The 22,370-nt window shown below is 38.0% G+C and overlaps 6 protein-coding genes across 16 annotated transcripts; 5 read left to right on the top strand and 1 right to left on the bottom strand.

The window, feature by feature from the left end:
• Positions 1-1,388: 1,388 nt before the first annotated feature.
• On the top strand, positions 1,389-3,909 carry CLT2 (CRT (chloroquine-resistance transporter)-like transporter 2). 4 transcript variants are annotated; one of them, XR_015575094.1, is made up of 10 exons: positions 1,389-1,815; positions 1,911-2,056; positions 2,140-2,177; positions 2,268-2,383; positions 2,689-2,774; positions 2,871-2,906; positions 2,996-3,046; positions 3,264-3,325; positions 3,429-3,554; positions 3,657-3,909. XR_015575094.1 is itself a non-coding variant. In XM_010450261.2 (10 exons), exons 1-10 carry the CDS (start codon positions 1,403-1,405, stop codon positions 3,818-3,820), a joined length of 1,314 nt encoding a protein of 437 aa, XP_010448563.1. In that variant the 5' UTR covers positions 1,389-1,402; the 3' UTR covers positions 3,821-3,909. The 4 variants fall into 4 exon arrangements, 1 of the variants encoding a protein (XP_010448563.1); XR_015575093.1 differs by having other exon boundaries at positions 3,202-3,325; XR_015575092.1 differs by having other exon boundaries at positions 2,675-2,774.
• On the top strand, positions 3,890-6,614 carry LOC104731007 (GATA transcription factor 25). Of its 3 annotated transcripts, none has more exons than XM_010450259.3 (8): positions 3,890-4,249; positions 4,331-4,642; positions 4,818-4,907; positions 5,003-5,136; positions 5,715-5,822; positions 5,934-6,039; positions 6,178-6,237; positions 6,309-6,614. In XM_010450259.3, the coding sequence occupies exons 2-8, from the start codon at positions 4,337-4,339 to the stop codon at positions 6,429-6,431; spliced, it is 927 nt and encodes a 308-aa protein (XP_010448561.1). In that variant the 5' UTR covers positions 3,890-4,249; positions 4,331-4,336; the 3' UTR covers positions 6,432-6,614. The 3 variants fall into 3 exon arrangements, with proteins under 3 accessions (XP_010448561.1, XP_087335484.1, XP_010448560.1); XM_087479358.1 differs by having other exon boundaries at positions 3,999-4,202; XM_010450258.3 differs by having other exon boundaries at positions 4,161-4,642.
• A 1,730-nt stretch (positions 6,615-8,344) lies between these two features.
• LOC104731006 (serine/threonine-protein kinase CTR1) lies at positions 8,345-13,716 on the top strand. 6 transcript variants are annotated; one of them, XR_015575091.1, is made up of 16 exons: positions 8,345-9,903; positions 9,995-10,293; positions 10,376-10,520; positions 10,619-10,734; positions 10,935-10,965; positions 11,071-11,279; positions 11,399-11,818; positions 11,905-11,949; positions 12,065-12,133; positions 12,241-12,341; positions 12,475-12,559; positions 12,644-12,742; positions 12,836-12,904; positions 12,993-13,124; positions 13,269-13,463; positions 13,541-13,716. XR_015575091.1 is itself a non-coding variant. In XM_087479357.1 (16 exons), the coding sequence occupies exons 4-16, from the start codon at positions 10,716-10,718 to the stop codon at positions 13,556-13,558; spliced, it is 1,488 nt and encodes a 495-aa protein (XP_087335483.1). In that variant the 5' UTR covers positions 8,525-9,903; positions 9,995-10,293; positions 10,376-10,520; positions 10,619-10,715; the 3' UTR covers positions 13,559-13,716. The 6 variants fall into 6 exon arrangements, 4 of the variants coding, with proteins under 4 accessions (XP_087335481.1, XP_087335480.1, XP_087335483.1 ...); XM_087479357.1 differs by having other exon boundaries at positions 8,525-9,903; positions 11,905-11,945; XR_015575090.1 differs by lacking the exon at positions 10,935-10,965.
• Positions 13,717-13,917: 201 nt separating this feature from the next.
• On the bottom strand, positions 13,918-17,519 carry LOC104731005 (geranylgeranyl transferase type-2 subunit alpha 1). Its single transcript, XM_010450255.2, has 9 exons — positions 17,347-17,519; positions 17,056-17,220; positions 16,761-16,923; positions 16,492-16,652; positions 16,294-16,398; positions 15,123-15,878; positions 14,863-15,043; positions 14,525-14,696; positions 13,918-14,452 (listed from the first exon to the last, which is right to left on the bottom strand). The coding sequence occupies exons 2-9, from the start codon at positions 17,169-17,171 to the stop codon at positions 14,067-14,069; spliced, it is 2,040 nt and encodes a 679-aa protein (XP_010448557.2). The 5' UTR covers positions 17,172-17,220; positions 17,347-17,519; the 3' UTR covers positions 13,918-14,066.
• LOC104731004 (protein SICKLE) lies at positions 17,518-19,648 on the top strand. Its single transcript, XM_010450254.2, has 3 exons — positions 17,518-17,653; positions 17,805-18,143; positions 18,568-19,648. Exons 2-3 carry the CDS (start codon positions 17,834-17,836, stop codon positions 19,236-19,238), a joined length of 981 nt encoding a protein of 326 aa, XP_010448556.1. The 5' UTR covers positions 17,518-17,653; positions 17,805-17,833; the 3' UTR covers positions 19,239-19,648.
• Positions 19,648-21,558, top strand: LOC104731003 (protein ECERIFERUM 2). The gene is made up of 2 exons (XM_010450253.3): positions 19,648-20,345; positions 20,583-21,558. The coding sequence occupies exons 1-2, from the start codon at positions 19,908-19,910 to the stop codon at positions 21,396-21,398; spliced, it is 1,254 nt and encodes a 417-aa protein (XP_010448555.1). The 5' UTR covers positions 19,648-19,907; the 3' UTR covers positions 21,399-21,558.
• The last annotated feature ends 812 nt before the right edge of the window (positions 21,559-22,370 follow it).

Raw genomic sequence — 22,370 nt, 5'->3', positions numbered from 1 at the left:
ATTTAATTTAGTTAATTTACCTGATTTAACTGATTTTACCTCTAATTTAATTTAGACATAGTTGCAAAGGCTAAGGCTGATCTTGGTATATTAGTTCAATCCAAGAAATCCTAAGGAGAGATGGACGAAGCCATCTACAGCAACTTCGTGGCGGTCAGAGATCTGGCATACATTCGTGAAGTGCGGTCCAACATACAGAAAGCTTACCAAGAGATTGAGGATTCATGTATAATTAAAAACACTATTGTAAACCTCGATAAGCTCCTTGAAGCCAATAAAAACACTCTTTTTATTTCAGTGCATTATTACAACAATATATAGTCTTAAATTCCATTGCATAATTTGTCTAAATTTTGCAACATTAATATGAATCACAATATTTTTTGCTGGGTAAATGATTTATTAAATTATAATGGTTTATTTCATACTTTCTTCTGATAAACATATACTATGATAGAAATCCGTGAAAGAAATAACTTTATAAAGTACTCAAATATTGAAATATAGTAAAACATCTATAAATTAATATTTTATAAATTAATAAACACTATAAAATTGATAAACTTTGTTTGTCCCAAGTCAGACCAGTGTAAAAAATAACAAAATTTGATAAGATAATAAGATAATATTTTTTTTGAAATCCCCATGTAAAATATGGTCCTAATAATATTATAAATTAATAATAATATAATTTTACATATATTTATATATATGTTGATATATGTATGTTTTAAAATTTTGAATTTTCTCCTAGAGTTCATATCTATAAAAAATAGTTATGTTTTATTTTTAAACTATAATGATAGAAAATACTCTATAACATATCATAAAATAGTTAAGTTTTTTTTGAAGTTTTCAATTTCTACATATGTATCATTTTCACTTTGATAGTTTTATAGAGTATTTGTAAAATATTGTCAATAATATTTTTCTATATATTACAAATTCAATTCTAAATTGATAACATCTGAAAGTCTAATCTTATTTTGATAAAAATTGTCTCAATTCCTAATTTTTTAAATTTAAACAATTAAAATATATATCTATAAAATTAAACAATTAAAATATATATCTGTAAATTAATAATTATTTATTTACAATATAAAATAATTATTATTAATTTATAAATAAATTAATATTATTATAAATTAATAAAATGTTATGGTCCCAACATTTTTAATTTATAGAGGTTTTACTGTAGTTTGTTTATCATTCACCTTGATGTGCATAGTGTTCTTAATCCGTGGAGAGGCTTGTTAACAAGTTTGTTTACCATGTTAATGCTATCTGTTTCTGTGTGTAATAAACATCTTGTGACAAAACGTACGAAACGGCATCGTATGAAAGAGGATATAAAACGTTGTCGTATAAGCAATTAATAAGAGGCGAGAAAGTCCCGCGAATGGATACTGTTGTTCTCATGGCTACAACACCAATCAGATGTCTTCATGCTTCGATTCCTACGGTCTCACGTTCGCCGCCGGCGATTTATCAGGTCTGTATCCGTCGCGCACGATCTTTAACCTACCGATCGACGACTATGAGCATGCGTTGTTTATTCAAACGGTCCGATTTGAGATCTCGCTTCCTCCTAAGTAGTAGTAGTCGGAAAACCACTTTTCCGATGAGACGTGGCTGTTCCGTCAGTGCTTCAACGGAGGAGTCTTCTTCTTCAGTGCCTTCCAATCGAAACCTTATTGTTTTAAACTCCGTCGTAATCGTAGCCTTAGCGGTAGCGAATCGCGTGCTCTACAAACTCGCATTGGTTCCCATGAAACAGTACCCTTTTTTCTTGGCTCAGCTCACCACTTTCGGGTAACGTAACGAACGGCTTACGCTTTTTAGGCAGTGAAGGGAGATTTTTAATGTTATGATAAAATCGAATCGAATAAATTAAATGGTTTTGGCAGCTACGTCTTGATTTATTTCACCATTCTGTACACGAGGCGCCGTCTAGGCATTGTGACAAATGAAATGATGGGTGTGCCTAAATGGAGATTCGCAGTCATTGGTTTCCTAGAAGCTCTTGGAGTTGCTACTGGCATGGCTGCAGCAGGTATATCCATTTATAGTCATGATTTTACATGTTTGTAAAGGTTACATATGTAGTGATTCCATTTTACTCTCTGTTTTGTGCAGCCATGCTTCCTGGACCGGTTATACCGATTTTGAATCAGGTCTTTTTGGTTTTCTTTTATTAATCATGGACTACTTTCAATGTATGCATTAGTTTTGAACGAACTCAATGCCTCTCAATGTTTTGGCAGACGTTTTTGGTGTGGCAGCTGCTTTTTGCTCTTCTTATTTTAGGCAGGAGGTTTTTGCTTACCCAAATTGCTGGTTGCTTGCTTGTGGCTGTGGGAGTTGTGGTGGCTGTTTCAAGGTAGCCCTTCACTCTTCTCTTCTTTCCACAGTTACTTTTATCTTCTGGAATCTAGATGCTTGATCTTGGGGGTAGAGAAATGTGTGTATTATGTGGAGAGAGTCACCTCTGTACTTGTCATGGGACAGAGAGTCACCTCTATCAAATTCACTATTTTAAATGATTACAGGTGGCTATACTTGTAGTATTGACCATCCACATTGCAGTTAGAAGATCCTGATTCTAGTGAAACCTCTGTACGTGGCATGTAGTCTTTGATTTCTTCAAATGCTGACTGTAACTCATCTGCAGTGGATCTAGTGCAGATCATACACTATCCGGAATCGGTTTGTTATGGCCTGCTGTATTGGTAGCATCTGCTGCTTTTCAAGCTGGTGCATCTATTATAAAGGTAAGGCCGCTCTCTCTCTCTCTTGTGAGTTGTGAATATTATTTTTTGTTTGCTGCTAGTATCTAAGTTGTTAAGTGTTTCTTTTCTGTTATACAGGAATTTGTTTTCATTGATGCTGCAAAGCGTCTTGAGGTATCTGGAACCATATTCATATTCATCTTCCTTCTGAAAGAGTACATCCCCTGCATCAACAACTTTGCTAAACTCTAAGCATAATGCAGGGAAAGTCACTGGATATCTTTGTAGTAAATTCATTTGGATCTGGATTTCAGGTATCTACTACAATATGATCACAACTAATAATATCATTATGTAAAACGTATTTGTTCCAGCAAAAACAATGACTATATAGTAGTACTAGAAGTGTTTTTGTATCTTTTTTTTGAATTGTTTAGTGTTATGGATCACTGAAGTTGTGCTTGAGCAGGCTCTTTTTGTGTTCCTGTTGTTGCCTTTTCTCTCAAACTTGAAAGGGATTCCATTTGGCAGCCTTCTTTCCTATCTAAAAGATGGTGCCGGCTGCTTCTTCAACACTGGAGCTAAGATTTCTGGTTAGAGAGACTACTATTCTATTATTCCACGCTGTTGTTTATATATCTTTCATTTAGTAAAGTAAGTGCAAAAACTGTTTGTGATCCATTGAGAGCATTTCAGGCTGCGATGGTGCCCCTATACTCCCACTACTCTATATAGCGACGAACCTCGCTTTCAACATGTCATATCTCCATTTGGTGAAAATATCTTCAGCAATCGTTTCCTCTCTCACTGTCATGCTCTCAGGTCCATATTTCTCACCTCTTCAGCTGCACCAAATTACTTAAACCCATATTAGTAGTCTTATAATGAGATATATACTGATACTTTTATTTGGTGTTGTATTAGTGCCATTATCGGTGTACATAATGTCAAAACCATTGCCGTATCTACCGGGAGGATCAAGCTTGAGCTCAAATTTCATGATTGGGAGTATAGTTCTGGTTCTAGGTCTTCTCCTCTACAACATCCCCACCACCTTTTTAACTAAGCAACACACCAAGACCTCCTAATAATTCACATTCTTTCTCTTTATTCATTCTATTCATATATATAAGATACAAATCCTATATAGATTAATCAATTTCGGTGTTTTCTTTTACGAATATTCCATTGGTTAAATTAAATCAAGTAAAAAAAATGAAAAAGAAAATTCACAATTTTTTTATTATTATTTTTATTAGAAAATAGACTTGTGAAAGTTTGTAATTGGTTTAAAATCAAGTTGAGTGGAGTCATCTGGTCGCCTCTCGGAACAAGTGCTGCGATTTTTACCTAAAGTCACTTTTTTGTTTTGTTTTGTTTTGTTTTAACCGTCTGGTGAATTTCACGACGGTCTAATCTCCTCCTCCTCCACACGCGCCGACCACTCTCTCTCCTCTCTTTCGCTCTGTTGTAATTCTCGATGTCAACTATTTCCTTCCTCTCTTGTTGCTCTTAGGGTTAGGGTTTTTTTTTTTGATTTTTTGCTTTCTCCCATATCCTTCAATCAATGTGAAAAAAAAAGCTCTCCTTTTTGGCAGTTTCCGATGTATGGTCGCCATTCTCAACCGGTGCTTATCCCCAACAACGACTCTGCTGGTGGTGGTGAAGACCATGTCTCTGCCTCCGCAACGTCCGGTCACATTCCCTATGACGATATGGATGAAATCCCCCATCCTGACTCCATCTATGGTGGTACTGGTTCCGATTTGATTCCCGATGGCTCTCAATTGGTTGCTCACCGATCCGAGCCCTCTGAATTACTTGTTTCTCGTCCTCCTGAAGGTGCCAATCAGCTTACGATCTCCTTCCGTGGTCAAGTTTACGTTTTTGATGCTGTTGGTCCTGACAAGGTTAGTGATCTCTACTTTTGTCCCCTTCCCCTCTTTTGTTATTTGTAAGAAGTCTCTCTCTCGGATGCATCTGATGTCTGATGGCTTTAGGACACGTAAAAATTGAGTCTTTTTGTTTAAGTGAATGCATAATTCTGTCTAGTCTTACCAAACCTTTGGGAATTGGTTTTGATAGGTCGATGCTGTCTTGTCTCTGTTGGGTGGTACTACTGAGCTCGCTTCTGGTCCGCAGGTGATGGAACTAGCTCATCAGCAGAATCATATGGTAACTTTTTGTTATTTGTGTGCTCAAAATTCTGTCTAAATTGCTCACTTCATCTTGATTCCCACCTTTGTCATTTTGGTGTTGTTTTTTTTTAGCCTGTTGTAGAATACCAAAGCCGCTGTAGCCTTCCGCAACGGGCGCAATCCTTGGATAGGTTTCGGAAGAAGAGGAATGCTAGATGTTTCGAGAAGAAAGTAAGATACGGTGTTCGCCAAGAAGTGGCTTTAAGGTCAGGGGATTTTTCTGTTTTTAGTTCAGTTGTTTAGTTTTGTTGTCATTCTAGATTACGGTGCTACACCTGCGAATCAGTCTTTTTACCTATTTATGCCAAAGTTTGTTACCACCATCCCACATTGGTTAACCAATTTCTTAGGCCTAAGGGAACCCTCAGTATTGAGCTATCTTTTTATTTTGTAAGTGGGGATCTTAACAAAATCATTTGGGTAGTTATTTTTTTTTTTAATGCCACATCTGTCAGGAAAATGGATTATGTGATAGTTACTCTTTGAAGAGGCTGGCATATTTCTTTCACATTTACTGGGGTCTAAAACGTGGTATTCTTGTATAGCTAAGCTAGTAATTTCTCTTCCTCACTCTTTTTTTATGTGATAGGAGCTGAAATAATATCTGTTCATATTCAACTAGTTTACTATCTTGCTACTTTTCTTTTATTTGAATCAAGAAGTTTGGTGACCATGTAGTGACACAGGCTCCATTGTCCATGGCTTGCTGTAGTATATGAGAATATATGCTTGTAGTTGAGCTGCCACCTTTTCTGCGTCTCTGACCTTTGTTAGTGTTTACCAGAATGGCGCGCAATAAAGGTCAATTCACCTCTTCAAAGATGACCGATGGGGCTTATAACTCGGGCACAGATCAAGATTCTGCCCAAGATGATGGTCATCCAGAAATATCGTGTGTTCTGCCTCTTCCAATTATTAACTGCTTCTTCAATTCGTGTTCTTGACTAATGTGCGAAAATTTTCTTGCTCTTATTTTAAACATGAGTGTGTGTGTCTTACGTAGGTGTACTCACTGCGGCATTAGTTCCAAATGTACACCGATGATGCGACGTGGCCCTTCCGGCCCCAGGACTCTCTGCAATGCCTGTGGACTTTTCTGGGCTAACAGGGTGCGTATAGAATCTCCACAGAGTGATATAAATACATCACCTACTCATTTTATTTGTCACATATATCATATTTTTACTATGCTCAGGTCTTAAGATAACCAATATGATTGACATTTGTAAACTGTTCAATTCTTGTAGGGTACATTGAGGGATCTCTCAAAGAAAACAGAAGAGAATCAGTTGCCTTTAATCAAAATGGTAAGCTTTTATCATTTTCACCTCGTTGGTTTACACAGATAAGACAGAGCTTGAATGATGGCTTAATGTAGGGCGAGGGTGGTAGTATTGCCGATGCTGACAATTCAAACTCTGAACCTGCAACTGTTGAAGAAGACACTTCCTTGGTTCCTCTTGCCAATGGGGAAAATTCTAATGTGTTAGGTAATCACTAGGTTCTGTGATAAGAATCGGTGAAAATAGAAGAAATCCTTGTAGAATCAGTTGGTCTTTCGTTATGAATTTTATCTCTTCTCATCATCACATGTATTATAGAAACCATAACCGAACCTCAAAGCAAATACCATTTCAGATGTCTTTGGTTTAAGAGTTTGATAATCAGAATAGTTCTGTTGTTATTGTGCCTGTAACCATATCCTGTGACATGGTGAGGTTAAAAGGGTAAAGTCGATTGTGAAGGGGAAACAAAGACTTGCGTCTGATGTCCAATTCAAAACAGATTTGATCAGATTGAAGAAACGTTATTAACCTTAAGTGGTGCTATTTGTCGTTAAGTTTTTCTTTTTCTTATTTTTGTAGGTTGTATTTACTCCTCAACTAACACTACCTCTCAAAATAGCTATGAGAATATGGTTAGAAGTGGCAATTTTTTCCCGTTTCTATAATATCCAAAAACATTTTAAAATTGCGTTCAAATGGGAGACAAATGCATCTTAGATCTCAATCCTAGTTTACAAGAGTAGTTTATAGTGTGCATACGCATCGCATACCAAAAACCATGTGGATTACTAACTAAATCCTGCTAAGGGACCACGGATTAGATAAGATTATCTAATGTTAACAACAAATTATTGGTGAACATAACAAATAGAATATACATTAACCACACAAAAAGTGTATGGAACTGGAAGAAAGAGAACCGTCCAACCAGTTTGATGATAAGCAGAGAAAAAAAAAAGATAATTTTTTCCTGCCAACAATATAGTTATATATACTAATACTAGTATTTATTGAATAGATTATGATCGAAATTATGATGAGATTATTCGAGAAGAGAAGGTGTCGCTTTACGTGGACTCGATCCTCGTGACGACTCGTTGTGCTTTCTTTTATTTTAGTTATGTTCAAACAAAATTAAAAGTAATCTAAGACGAATAAATTTAGTGGGTTATCTGTATCAGTACACCATAAAAGAGACTCATATATGCATGTATCATAGCATATAAATGTATTAAACAAAGCAGTCTGTATATATAAAAATCTTTCGATTGAAATAAGTGAATGAGTCACGAGCTAAATCTGAAGGCTTCACCAAACCAAAAAAATATAAAGGTATCAAAACAGCTAAACAACACTCTTGTGAGTCATCCCCTGTATTATCATTATTATTTGTAATAACAGAAGTATTACTTGCACTTAATATTAATGTAACAGAAAGATAAAACATTTCTTTGCGTTGGGAAATAATAGAAACCTTTACGGCTTTTTTTTTTTACGGTAAGAGATAGTTCTGGCTCAGAAAATGAGTTTGGTCGTGGGATGGTAACTAATTTTGTAAGAAACTATATAAGGAGAATCTAAAGGAGTTCACATGTAAGCAAAGATAAAGGAGTTCATGCGGGGGGAAAGCAAAGTGAAATATCACGCACTTCTTATGTTACGTTTCCAACAAAATCAGTAAGATGCAACGGTGTGTGCGTGCGTCTTATCCAGGGGAGACAAATAGTGACATAAAATAATATGAACTTTTTAAAAAAATAGCATTAATCTAAAACTATTGCACTTAAATTTTCTAAATCCCAAAACACAACTAACTTATAAATATTACCAACCTATATTGATCTTATATATATTATATATATATATATTAAAACTGAAGATCCATCAAGCCAATTTTCACTTTACAAATATAACAACATATGCTAACTGGTAATGTCAATGATTTGTGTAAAAATTTTGGTAGTAAATCAATGATTTGTGTAAAATTTTTGTATAAATAATTAAAAAAATGTCTAAGAAGAGATTAAGCATCTAGACACCCACAAGATCTAGAACAATGAATGGCTCACTAGTCCAGTCATTTAGTCATCCTTACCTTATAAAAAGTAAAAAAACTGCGCTCATGAGAGAGATTGAGAGGAGAGAGCAAACAAGAAATGGCATGAGTAGGATGATAATCCACGTGTCATTATCTTATTGCATGAAAAGTATACGTGTAGGCTCCTCACATAAAGTTTTCTCCCTCCTTCTCCCATGTCCCAATGCCTTTTCAAAGTTTTTTAATTGGCCCCTCCTCTTTTTAAAAAATAAAAACACACAATTTTCAAATAGTTTATTCCTAATTTGCTGTTTTTTTTTTTTTTCTTCTTCTCCTTCTTCTTCTTCTTCTTCTTCCTTCCCTTTCTTTTGTTGTCCAAATCTCTCAACATCTATTTGACGCTCTCTCCTTTGTTGATCCAACAACAAAAACCCTATTTCTCCTCTCCCACCCCCACACTTAAAAACCACCGTGTGTTTTTGTTTCCCGGTGAACCAGTTTTGATAGCTTCTACAGTCTTTTTTTTTCTTTCCCTTTTCCAGTGGTTGACAATTTGACTACTGCAATCTGAACGCAATAGGGAAGAGAACGGATCAAACACAAGCATCTCTCACCACGAATTCAGTTTTTTCTCTCTTTTATTATCTTCTTCTTGATCGTCGTCACCATTTGTGTTTCTTGTTCTCTGGATTCAATGACGGGTTTTGGCTGAACGAAGAGAAACCAAGCAAAGCTAAGCTGCGATCATTTTTCATTTTCCTGTTCGATCAATTTTTTTTTTTTTTTTTTGTTAAAACGAAATGCCTCACCGGACTACTTACTTCTTCCCGAGGCAGTTCCCCGATCGTGGATTCGATTCCTTTTCTCACGACAAGAAACCGTCGTCTAACGTTGGTGAGAGTTTTGGATTTGAAAGGGATCATAAATCATCTAATGGAGGACTCATCGGCGACAAGGAGAAGGAGACGACAACTCTGTTCTCATCTAATCCTCTGCTTTCTAATAGCTCCGCCGTTTCAGATCTTTTCAGCAATGATCGCAAGTCGGAGAACAAGAAACAGCAGCAGCAACTAGCGGCTTTTTATGAGTGGTTGGCCGAGAAGAAGGCGAATTTATCTCGGTCTTCTTCCGCCGCTACTACTGGACGCGTCAAGCCTACGCGCCTCTCTATCTCTAGCGACGTCGATGAGGAGAGAGAGCTTTTGTTGGCGGCGGCGGCTGCTCCGCTTCCTGCTGCTTCTTCTCCTGATTCCGTCATTGTGACGTCGTCTTCTTCCGCTCGAGCGATTAGCATGAATGAACGAAACATTGGTCGGAGCTTTGATAGGGAGGTTTCGCTTCCTCGAATGTCTAGTGACAGCAGCTTCGCTGGAAGTTTCTTCTCCGGGACGACGCTGGACGGTAATTTCTCCAATTTCTCGAGTCCGACAGACGCGAGGGAAACGACGACAACCACGCGTGTCTCTGTGACCAAGGAGGAAGAAGAAGTTGAGGTTAGGGGAGAGGGTAAAGAGCAAAGCTTAGCGCAGAAGTCAAAAGAAGGATATTACTTGCAAGTCACGCTTGCTTTGAGGTTAACCTCTCAAGCTAACCTGGCCGCTGAGTTGGTTCATACAGAGAGCATTGAAACTGTCTCCTACCGTTTTTGGGTACGTATATGAACTTTTGTCTTGAATGATCTATGGGTAAGATTTAGGTTTGAGTTGTGATTTATTCTTTCAACATTTTGTATTTTTTCAGGTAAGCGGTTGTTTATCATACAGTGACAAAATATCAGATGGATTTTACAGCATATTAGGGATGGATCCGTATCTTTGGTTGATGTGTAACAATTCGGAGGAAGGAAAACGACTTCCATCTCTTTTGTTACTAAAGGAGACTGAGCCGACTGATACATCAATGGAAGTGGTTTTGATTGACAGACGTGAGGACTCGCGTCTTAAAGAACTGGAGGACAAGGCACGTGAGCTGTATTGTTCTTCTGACAACATGTTACTGCTCGTGGAGAAACTTGGTAGACTTGTTGCTGTTTATATGGGGTACACTACTTTCTCTTCTTTTTCTTCATAGTTGTGCATATATACGATAAGATTTGTGTGCTGAGGTTTTAGAGATTTTTAGGGGAAATTTTCAGATGGAGGATGGTGATCTACAGAAACGATGGAAACTAGTTAGCAATAGACTCAAGGAGTATCGGAAGTGTATCATTCTTCCTATAGGTAGTCTAACGATGGGCCTTTGCCGGCATCGTGCCATTTTATTTAAGGTGAGCCATGAACGTACATATTAGAAAGCTAGACTGGTTTAAACATTTAAAAAACTTCTGCCGTATTGCATCTTGACTTGTGAATCATGAATATGCAGAAATTGGCTGATTACATAGGCTTACCATGCCGGATAGCTCGAGGCTGCAGGTACTGTAAAGAGGGCCACCAATCGTCTTGCCTTGTCAAGATTGACGATGACAGGAAGCTTCCAAGGTTTGATAGCTTTATAAGCCTCCCCCATTGGCTTTTTTTTGTTTCCGTCTCTTTCTACTTAACTACATAAGTAGACTTCAGGCTGTTAGCAAAACTAGATTTAATTCCTACACTTGTGGACTTTCAGGGAGTGGTATTTAGGAAGTTTCTACCTGCTTTCTATTTAAACCCCTTATTGATTCTTTATGTTTTACTAACAGATGGGTCTCTCCTCTCCAGGGGTCTACTTGTGTATGTCCTTGATTCTGTGCTAGCTCTAGAGTGGCATTGAATATATATTTTTTTTGAGCGTATGTTCTACATTTTGAGTATATACTTGATATCATTTCTCAACAGGGAATATGTAGTTGACCTTATCGGGGAACCAGGAAATGTTCATGATCCGGATTCCTCTATCAACGGTGGAACACAGTGTCAGATTCCTTCACCTCTTCGAATGAGTCATCTTACAGAATATTCCAGGACTTGCGTGCATACTACATCTCCTTGTAAGACTGTAGAGTCAAAGGCTTCACGCGATCTTTCTGAAAATATCCAACGTTCAGGTAGGCTGCAGTTAGCAGAACATGCAATACCATTATAATTCAAAATTGTCTGTTTATAATTGAGGTAAAGATGGAAGAAGATTGTGATAACAGTTGTGCTAATTGAAATCTTCTTGTAGGGAGTCAAGGCCATGTACACAAAGAAATTGAGTTGCCTGACATTGCAGCTACTATATGTTGTGCTCATGTTGATCAAACTTGCTTCACAAAAACATCATCAGTGGTTTTGTCAGAATCAGTTCTTCGAGCTCTACCACTTGATATACCAAACCTTATTGAAGAAAAGATTGCCCAACAAGAAATCTTCAAAGAAGAAACCATTTTATCAGAAGATCCAGTTCAAAAAACTCCTGTCAAGCAGCCAAATGGAGACTTATCAGTTGAATCAGAGATAACAGAACCTGACACTCGAAAAGATAAAAAAGGCAGGTTACCTGTTGATGCCATCTCACCGTACTTGACTATTGAGCCTTCTTTGGCATCAGATTGGTTGGAGGTCTCATGGAATGAACTGCATATCAAAGAGCGTGTGGGTGCTGGTATGTCCTTCTTCTATGATTTTTGAGAGTACAAAATATATTCTGATGTAGCACCTTAATAGCAAAAACTCTCTACGTTTTTTCAGGATCATTTGGAACTGTCCATCGTGCTGAGTGGCATGGATCAGTAGGTTTCAAATTTAAAAAATTTCATCATTTATTTAATGTGTTTTCTCCTTGGAGTAGCTCCCACTCTGATATATTTTTCAGCACAAGATGTTGATTACGTTTTTGTTTATGGTGAAGGATGTGGCTGTCAAGATTTTGTCTATACAAGATTTCCATGATGAACAATTCAGAGAATTTCTCAGAGAGGTATGTATAAAGCAAGCAGATTAGTCTCTTCTGAAGAACTAACTCCATGAGATCACTTGAGACCTCTCTGATACTAACTCTGATCAATCCTGTGATTTTGATTGAAGGTTGCAATAATGAAACGTGTTCGTCACCCAAATGTTGTTCTCTTCATGGGTGCTGTGACAGAGCGACCTCGCTTGTCAATAATAACAGAATATTTACCAAGGTAATTCAACAGTATACTTTTTCTTTTTGGTTTGTTCAGGCCAAAGTCGTATAGTTGAACAGATTTATGATGTTTCATCTTAAACGTATGCATTACCTATTAGCTTATGTTTCTGTCTTACTTCTTGAAACAGGGGAAGTCTTTTTCGCCTCATCCATAGGCCAGCTTCTGGGGAGTTACTAGATCAGAGGAGGAGGCTACGTATGGCATTGGATGTGGTTTGTGATCTTTCAGTTTATGTTTATCTTATAATATGTTTTTTTTTGGTATGAAACTTGAAAAAATGTCTTTATTTGAACTAGGCCAAGGGACTCAACTACCTACACTGTCTTAATCCTCCAGTAGTGCATTGGGACCTGAAATCTCCAAATTTATTGGTTGATAAGAACTGGACAGTGAAGGTAATGATGTTAAACCAAAAAAGCTGGATTGATACAAACCCTCCCATCGTCTCTTTCTGTAACATATCAACCTTAATCTTTCCCCTGTCTCAGGTTTGCGATTTTGGGCTTTCAAGATTCAAGGCAAACACTTTCATACCATCAAAATCTGTTGCAGGAACAGTAAGCTCTCCTAAGATGTTAATTACTGTGGAATATGGAAAAATATGTTCTGACATGTGAAACTTATTCTCTTTCTCTGCTTTAACAGCCTGAGTGGATGGCTCCAGAGTTTCTTAGAGGGGAGCCGACAAATGAGAAATCAGATGTTTACAGTTTTGGAGTAGTCCTATGGGAGTTGATTACTTTGCAACAGCCTTGGAATGGACTCAGTCCTGCTCAGGTAACCAACATTCTCTACCCTCTCCAAAATAACATATCATTCTTCAGAATTGGTGTTCACACATGAGTAAACAACTTAGATACCTTTAGTGTTTGTTAGAGTTTAGTTATAGTATATCTTTTAAAATCTTGGTCTGGTGATCAGGTGGTTGGAGCAGTTGCATTCCAGAACAGGCGGCTTATAATTCCTCCCAATACCTCTCCAGTTTTGGTTTCTCTGATGGAAGCTTGCTGGTCAGATGAGCCGGCTCAGCGACCAGCCTTTGGTGGCATAGTAGACACACTAAAGAAGCTACTAAAGTCTCCGGTGCAGCTGATACAAATGGGCGGAGACAAAGGGGTAATTCCAGCTAAAACAGCTCCCATTCTATAGTTTAAATACTTAACTCTTCCAAAATACTAACATAAAAACTGTAGGTGCTTTGCGTTGATTAGCTCCTGAATTTGATTTTAAATTAGAAAAATCAATGAGACGAAGCCTTGCCTGGAAGAATGGAAGGCTAATTTTTTCTTTTGGTTTTTGTTTGTATAGTATAGTTTTTCATTGACTGGGACAAAGAATAAAATAAAATTATGAGATTTGGTTTCTTGCAGTTGGAGACCGTTGCATTGTTGTAAATTTGCAATCCATGCAGTATGTCATCAAAAAGCTGTTTAATTAAAAGTTGATTGGTCAAAAACAAAAGGAACAGAGAAAAGGTTCTTTACATGTCTAATATAGCTTGTGTTTGTTTAATATGTTTCAAAATGTTTCTATCGAATCAAAACCAAAATTTATCTGGGTAGATTCAGTCTGAGCAAAAGGATTTGGTAAATAAAAAGGTATAAATAAGATTGTTAACTGTTAAGAAACAAATCACAACAACAACCATCATCAAGAAAGAGAACCCCAATTGCTTTGGGGATTTGATGATCTACAAATACAAAAACTTGGCCCTATGATCTAATTCCCAGGTTTCTGGCCATTGAGCCATACAAGCTTTGGCACAACCTGGAGGACAAAAGAGTTGAATTCGTCCCCTGCAATTTCATTTCCTGCTATATCTAATTGTTTCAGATTCAAATCTCTTAACACGAAATACGCATCCCAGTATTTGGTGACCAATCCCGGATTCTGTCTTCTTACATCATCCTGACTCAAGTCTGAATTAGAGAGCGGTGAAGAACAAAGGTACCGTGTTGTGTCCACTGAGTGCTTGCCGATGTGGTTGTGGGAAACATCCAATACTTTCAGCTGCTTCACATGTCTTAGAGAGTCCAGCGCTGAAAAACTTCTGATCCGGTTATGACTCAGATTTAGGCAAGAGAGAAGTTGCATTGCCTCCAATCCTGCAAGACCCACATACACCATTTAATCACATCTATCACACAGATGCAACAGCTGGAATCAAGCAACTTTACCTTCGGTTGAATGAAGCTCATTATGACTAAGGTCTAACATTTGGACAAACAGCAATTTGTTGACAGAGGCTATCCGAGATAGTGATAACTTATTTAGCCGGAGACATACAAGATTGTTCATATCCCTATATCTAAAAAGGTATCTTGATAAGGATTCACTGCTTGAAGTCACCTGCATGAACATTGTCTTTATGAGTAGTAGGCGTGATGAAACAGAAATTTTATAAAAAATCTAGATTCAAATTGAGATGACAATGTAGGGAAAATCATAATTCTGATGGAATTTTTAAGAGCAGAAGCTCAAATTGAGATTCACTACGAAAAGGAAGACTAAATACCTTGTGGAGAAAAGCTACGCTGTGCTCATCCTTGTAGTAGTGGTGATGCGAAGAATCCAGTGCCATTAAATCGTTATACAGCTGGAGTATTTCTTCATAGTGAACACCCTTAACAGCAGCATCCGACATCATAGCTTCAGAAGCCATCAAAAGCCTCGCAAGAGTGAGCTTTCCGATTTTGCTATAAAAGGAATAAGAGAACAAAGTTAAAGACTACAATTTCTCATTCCCATCGAAACAATGAAGTATATAGGATATACCTATCAGCTAATAGACGGAAACATTCAATCTCAGAATCTATAGCTGCCTGACGCCATTTTAAATCAATCCCAGCGTTTAACTGACCCAAGGTGACAAGAGAGTTCAAATCCTTTGACTGCGCATCCCAAAGTTCAAAACCATCCGTCCATGAAACAATGCGCTCTTGAGAATCTTTGGCGGGATCATGAACATGCGCTGTAAAGACAAACTCATAAGGAGCGCTGAAATTAAATCCTCTGGAAGAAACAATTCCTGGAGAGTTCCCAAGCCTGACTTTCACTTTGTAATCCTTGCTTCCACAAGGTTGTGAACTAAAATTCAGACGAGCAACCCATACACAAGATACTTGAGAGCTTTTATTCGAAATTGGTTCCCAGACAAGGTTCTCGTTTCCTTTTAGTTCAGAATCAAGTGTAACAGTCAACGAGCTAACTCCACCAACAGCTTGGTCAAAGTAGAGAATCAGTGGAAACGAACCCGTCTCAGAACAAAAAGTAGTAAAGTTAGAAGGAGAGCCATTCAAGCACCCAGCTCCAGATAGAATGACACTGGAACCATGCGAAGGCCAAGAGGAAGTGAGAAGAGGAGACTCCACATTAACAGTTTGATCAAGTAGCCACAGATGGTAAAACCAACCACTTTGGTCATCTGGGTCCGTAAAAATAGCTTGATGTACAATTTCATATTCATCAGGAATCTTTTTCTCTGGCACAAATCCATCAGCCCTATTAGCTAGCAAACTTGAAAGAAGTACACTGCAGAATTTCAAACAACAAAAAAGATACATTGGTAATAGCGCCTTTGATACAGGCAGGTAAATATGCTGATGTGATGAACACCTTGGCGGTGTAACAGTGTTTACTGAATCGAGAAGCTATAGTAACTAAGCCTTAGATTTTGTAAGTATCCCCATAAATATATAGCAATAGTATCAACCAAATTATAAACAAGCTAAGTAACCCAAAAATGAATGTTCCATCAGAGGAAGCTTCATATTGTTCATAAACAAATGCATCCTTCCAGGATGAACTCCGTTTTTGCACTATTAATTACTTTGGTTCGAGACATGTGACTATCAATCTAGTGCTTCGGTTTCTTAAAAAAAACAAAAATATTTATGAACATGTAAAAGTAGTGTTTCCATATAATTTACTACATAATAATGCGTACCTACGATTATGCCACGCAGAATAGTTGCTGAAATTGTTATTGATCATATCATCTGTATACTGCAACTCATCCTGTTCTGACCTGTTGGTTAGCTCTACAACAAACCTGAAAAGGAACAAACAACACATTAATATGCAAAGCTTTGATTGACATACACAATGCACCTCAAAAAGAGTGTTGAGATACCATAGTTTTCACCTGCGATAATTCCAAGCATGAAAATTTCTGGAATCCAGCTTCTGGAATTTATCCAAAAGTTTCAATTCATTCCCTGTGGAGGAATGCCCTTTACTCAAAACCCACTTCCGATGATGCCAAGCACCATAGGACTTGAAATTCTGCTTCAAAGCATTCTCTACCTGAATTAACAACAGAATACACAGCAATCACTACTGAGCAGCTACTTTCATGAAGAGAAAAAACTTGTTTCCTTTTTTTTTTTATACTAATTGGTAGGAAAAACTCACCACTCTGAGTTCTTCATCAAGAATGGGCTTGACCAAGCTTGGATCAGGCCCGATTCTGGAAAGGCTATCCTCCACGGCAAGCTTCCGATAATTCCATGCTGTGTACGCTTCAGGATTGATCTCTAGAAGCTTCGTGCTCAATTCAATAGCTTCCTTGGTATAACTAGAAACCAAAAAATTCCACAACATACATAATGATGATTAGTAGATTATGAACAAAGGATCCTGTAGAATCGTATTAAAATTCTAACAAAATAAAACCGATGAGATCGAAATGAAAAGAGAAGATTTGTACATTTTATCATGATGATAAGTCATAAACTGAGACTGAAGAGACCGAAGCTTAACCGCTTTAGCAGCGGAAGCTGCTTCCTCTTCTGGCTTAGAAGCTTTCCTTGGACGACCGTGCATTCTTCTTCTCCGTTGAAAGCGAGAGTTGGATTCAACTTCTCTGGTAAATCTGATCAGAAATTTAGAACACAAATTAGAAAGCTAAGACAAAAACACTAAATCGAAACAAATCTAAGTGTGATCGAAAAATCTAGAAAACAACAGAGATGAATGAACAAACGGAGAAGCGGATCACCTGAAACGAGCACGTTGCGGCGTCGATCGAGATACGAACAACTGAGAGAGACGAGACTTTTGTTCTCGTGCTTGCAAATTGCAATTGATAAATTTCCCGGTCTGGTCTTTTTATTTCAATAGTCGTAAACCAGTAAACCGACTTTAATTGAAAAATAAAATACAGTCGAACACGAACCGGATTTTGGAATTCTTCGTTTATGTATTGAAGGCTCTTTGTTTCATTCAGTTCAGGGTTTTCAATCCGACCTTGGACCTTTGGCGACGAGGAAGTGAAGATTTTTTTGGGGAAACAGTACCTTGTCAAGGTTCGTAATCACTCTAGATTCTATTTTCCCAATTTAGATTTCTGAGTAATTGAAGAATTTGGTGTTTTAGAGTCAGATTGTAGCTAGTCTTTTGGATCCGATGGGATTGATTTCTAAAATTTCCTTTGTGAATTAATTGTGATCGTTGTAGTTGGATTTGCATTGAGTAACAACAACACAATGGAAGATTCAGAGAAACGAAAACAAATGTTAAAAGCAATGAGAATGGAAGCTGCTGCACAGAACGATGATGATTCTATAGGTCTTGAAACCTCTGTGAACACAGGTCACTTATCTAACCCCTTGGCAGAGACATCTACTCACCAGCAGGAGTCTTTTGAAAAGCCAAGGTTTGATTATTACACAGACCCCATGTCTGCTTATTCTAGTTTCAACAGAAACAAGACCCCTAAGCAACAATACATCTCCTCTCCTCATCATCACCAAACCAGCTCCCCAGTTCCGCCGCAGTTTCCACCGTCTGTTCCAGGTTCTTTTTTTTTTCTCACACACTCACAATTGCTTTATACCATGTCAGTTTAACGTAGTTAGCATGTTAGTTGGTCCTTGGTGAGTATATAAGTAGAAGATGGAACATATTCAGGAACTAACTTGTGGTCTCTGGTTGTAAGGAAGCTTCTTGTGTTTGGGATAGTTAGGTGCTCTCTACATCAAATCATTAGGATTTTTTTGTTCATTGTTAGTGTTTAGTAATGTGTTCGTGATTGTCACTCTTCATCAGGAATAAGTTTCCGAACCTATTAATTTCAGCTACCTTACTTTATATATCCCTTTATGCTTCCCTTTCTAGGAATTGATAGTACTATGTTCACATCAGTTACAGAAAATTCATGTTCTGTTTCTGACAATGAGAAGTAATCTAGTACTAATCCTTGCATTGTTACTGTGAACAGGATCATTGGGGAGTGAGTATCAGGCGCATACCAATCATGGCGGTTTTCAAGCAGCTCATTATGATGGTCATAATCTGCATACCGGACCAAGAGGGATGGCGCATCTTTCACCCTCACACAGAGGTTCACCCGCCGCTTGGAATAATAACTATAGGCCTCCACCAGTTAACCATTTAGGTCCACCTCAATGGGTACCTCGTCCTTTACCATTCTCTCCAGAATATCCTGACATGGGGAATAATAGATTTGGTGGTCGAGGCAACTACAACAATACTGCTCCACAATATTCCCATTACGGACGGCAGAACTCTAACTGGGCTGGAAACACATATCCTAACTCAGGAAGAGGTAGAAGCCGAGGACGCGGTATGAACACAAGCTTTGGGAGAGATGGAGGAAGAAGACCCATGGAACTAGGGGCAGAACGATTTTACTCCAATTCCATGACTGAAGATCCATGGAAGTATCTTAAGCCAGTCTTATGGAAGAGTTGCTCAGATTCTTCTAGCAGCAACTCAACAACAAGTCAAGCCTGGCTTCCCAATTCTATTGCACCAAAAAAATCTGTGACCTCAGAAGCTTCCCACAAGGCTAGCAATAATCAGCAGAGTCTTGCTGAGTACCTCGCTGCTTCTCTAGATGAGGCTACATGCGATGAGTCAAGCAATTGATCAGGACAATAGGCCTAGTGAAATACACCAAATACAAGCATCTGGAGTACGATCAGGATATCCAGAAAGATCACCGACGACTCTTTCGAGCTAGGTATTGTTCAATGACTAGTGTTCATTTTCTTAACGAGACACAACAGCGAATGATGATCATCTTGGAGAGTAGAATGGTTGGCATAGGGGTGTTCTACGCTAAAATATTTTGTGTTTTTTTTTTTTAATTCTTCAATATTGTAAAATCATTATCAGGAAAATTTGTTGCGTGAATGCGTTTGAAGTGTCCCACATTCGTATTCTTATCATTTTTGCTGCTGGAAACAATGCTACTATAGGAAACTGTATTTTGTTTTATTTGGATTCATGTAACTTGTTGAGTAAAACTAATAATAATAGTAGTATCTTGTGAAGAATTCTAGTTGGGTACAACCCGTACATGTGCGTTTGTTGCTTGAAGCCATATGACATGGTGAATGTAATAAAGAAGGGTCGTTGTTGGATGGATCTGACCACTCAACCCTGTCGTTGCTAGACACCCGAATCCCACCTACATTTAATGTTGCCGTCACCGAAACAGGTGTCCGGTCCCAACACAAAACTTTAGTATTTTATATAACACATCCCATTCAGGCACATGACACATATCAGCTCTCTATCTCAACAAAAAGAAATATGGAGGCAAGCCCAGTGACCGGTATCAGGCTCTCTTCGGTGGTGCCTGCTTCTGTGGTAGGCGAGAACAAGCCACGAGCGCTCACCCCCATGGACTTAGCCATGAAGCTCCACTACGTCCGTGCCGTCTACTTTTTGAAGGGTAAACGTGACTTTACCGTCTCCGACTTGAAGAGCACCATGTTTACCCTACTCCAATCTAATTATCACGTCTCTGGTCGGATCCGGATGCCTGAAAACGACAACGACCCTTCTGGTCTAGCCTTACCTTACATTCGCTGCAACGACAGTGGCATACGCATCGTCGAGGCCAACGTCGAAGAGTTCACGGTCGAGAAGTGGCTCGACTTGGAAGATCGTTCCATTGACCACCGGTTCCTTGTCTACGATCACGTTCTTGGTCCTGATCTTTTCTTCTCTCCACTCGTTTTCCTCCAGGTACACACACATACACACATTTTAGTTTTATGGATCAATAAAGTTCCCATGCAGGCGAATTACTTATGTTGTAAAGCAAATCTTTAGTAGTTACTATCAAACATTCATTTCAAATTCATTCCAAAAAATATACTATGTGGAAGAGGAAAAAAATATCTTTTTCACATGTGAATGAGTCTTTACAAATCAGGCAAGACTAAATTATTTATTTTTTTTACTTTGAATCTCGTATTTCAGATAACTCAATTTAAATGTGGGGGGTTCTCTATTGGGATGAGTTGGACCCATGTTCTAGGAGATGTGTTTTCAGCATCAACGTTCATGAAAACACTTGGACAGCTAATGTCGGGTCATGACCTACCCAAACTCGTTTACCCGAAAACCCCCGAAGTGACCGCTCATGACCATAATGGTGAAGCTATTTCCATAAAAAAGATAGAATCGGTTGGCAACTGTTGGTCACTTGCCAATAAATGCAAGATGGGGAGATACATTTTTAATTTGAGCCTCAACCAACTTGATCGTTTGATGGCCAAGTACACCACGCAAGACCAACCTCTCTCGGAGAGTGATATTCTCTATGCATTGATATGGAAGTCGCTACTGAATATCCGTGGCGAAACAGAAACAAATGTTATAACCATTTGCGACCGTAAAAGATCTACAACCTGTTGGAATGATGACTTGGTAATAAGTGTAGTGGAAAGAAAGGACGAAAGGATTGGGATATCCGAACTAGCTGCACTGATTGCGGGTGGGAAAAGAGAAGAAAACGGTGTGATCAAGCGGACGATAGAAGAAGATAGAGGGTCTTCAGATTTTATCACGTACGGTGCAAATTTAACGTTTGTGAATCTTGACATGTCAGATATGTACGAGTTTGAGATCAAAGGGGGGAAGCCGGATTTCGTAAACTACACGATTCATGGGGTTGGGGACAAAGGTGTTGTTTTGGTTTTCCCCAAGGAAAAGTCTGCAAGGATTGTGAGTGTGGTGATGCCTGATGAAGACCTTGCAAAACTCAAGGATGAGGTGGCTACTATGATTATGTAACTTTGTATTTTGTTCTTGTGGTGTGCAACTACTATACATTATTTACACTTTGTAATTCTTATGGCATATTCGATATTTCTTTTGACTCTTCTTGTATCGGTGATGACATTTATTATCCAAATTGTTGGGAACCCTAAATAAAATGTTATATACTTGGAAATGCTGATGAATAGTGGCCTTTATTGGTTTGCAATAAAAATTAATGTCCCTCTGAATTGATTTTTGATGCGATTGACAACTAGAAATTAAAAATCAACTAATGTGGGTCTAGGACTATTCAAATGATACCAAAATTATCTATAGATTTGGATGGGATTCACAACTAGAAAAAAAACAATTAATGTGGGTCTTGGACTAACTATTTAATGATACCAAAAATAGATTTTTTTTTTTTTTGAAAGTAGGATGAAATCAATCTACATGCGTTGTTGGTTGTTAGTGGCCAGTTATGGAATGAAACTACACGGAGGAATTTATTATTGGAATATCCAACACGAAAAAGATGGGTTTGGTTGAGCTTGATGTAGTTTAAGATCAAGGCACTTCAGTGATTTCACGTTTGCCTAACACTCCATCGACTTATGGAAGATGGGTTATTACAACAATTTTGAGCTCCTGGGACCGACCTCCATGTCAAAAGAAAGATTCTGACTTAATTCCTCACATATCCACATGAGGGGATAAGCAAAGAAGACAAAACAACTCTATATATATAAAACGAGGGTTTGGTTGAAATCCGGAGTTCCATAACGGGAAGAGCATAATGTGGGACTATTAGCATATCAAAAACATATTCCTAAAGAATGTCATATCTTGGCAAGAGAAGAAGTGAAAATCCAAATCAAACTACGTTTATAAAGAGACCAAGAGTTTCTAACTTTCATCAGTCTACTATCAAGAGTTTTTTATGTTTGTGTTTTATATAATAAAATAAAAGACTATTGGTCTATTGTCATATAGTCTTTTTTGTCA

The sequence above is a fragment of the Camelina sativa genome, chromosome 12 (genome assembly GCF_030686135.1).
Source record: "Camelina sativa cultivar CO46 ecotype springtype chromosome 12, ASM3068613v1".
Taxonomy (NCBI): domain Eukaryota; kingdom Viridiplantae; phylum Streptophyta; class Magnoliopsida; order Brassicales; family Brassicaceae; genus Camelina; species Camelina sativa.
Note: the sequence above shows the minus strand (reverse complement) of the source record. Positions and strands in the feature narration are given on the sequence as shown.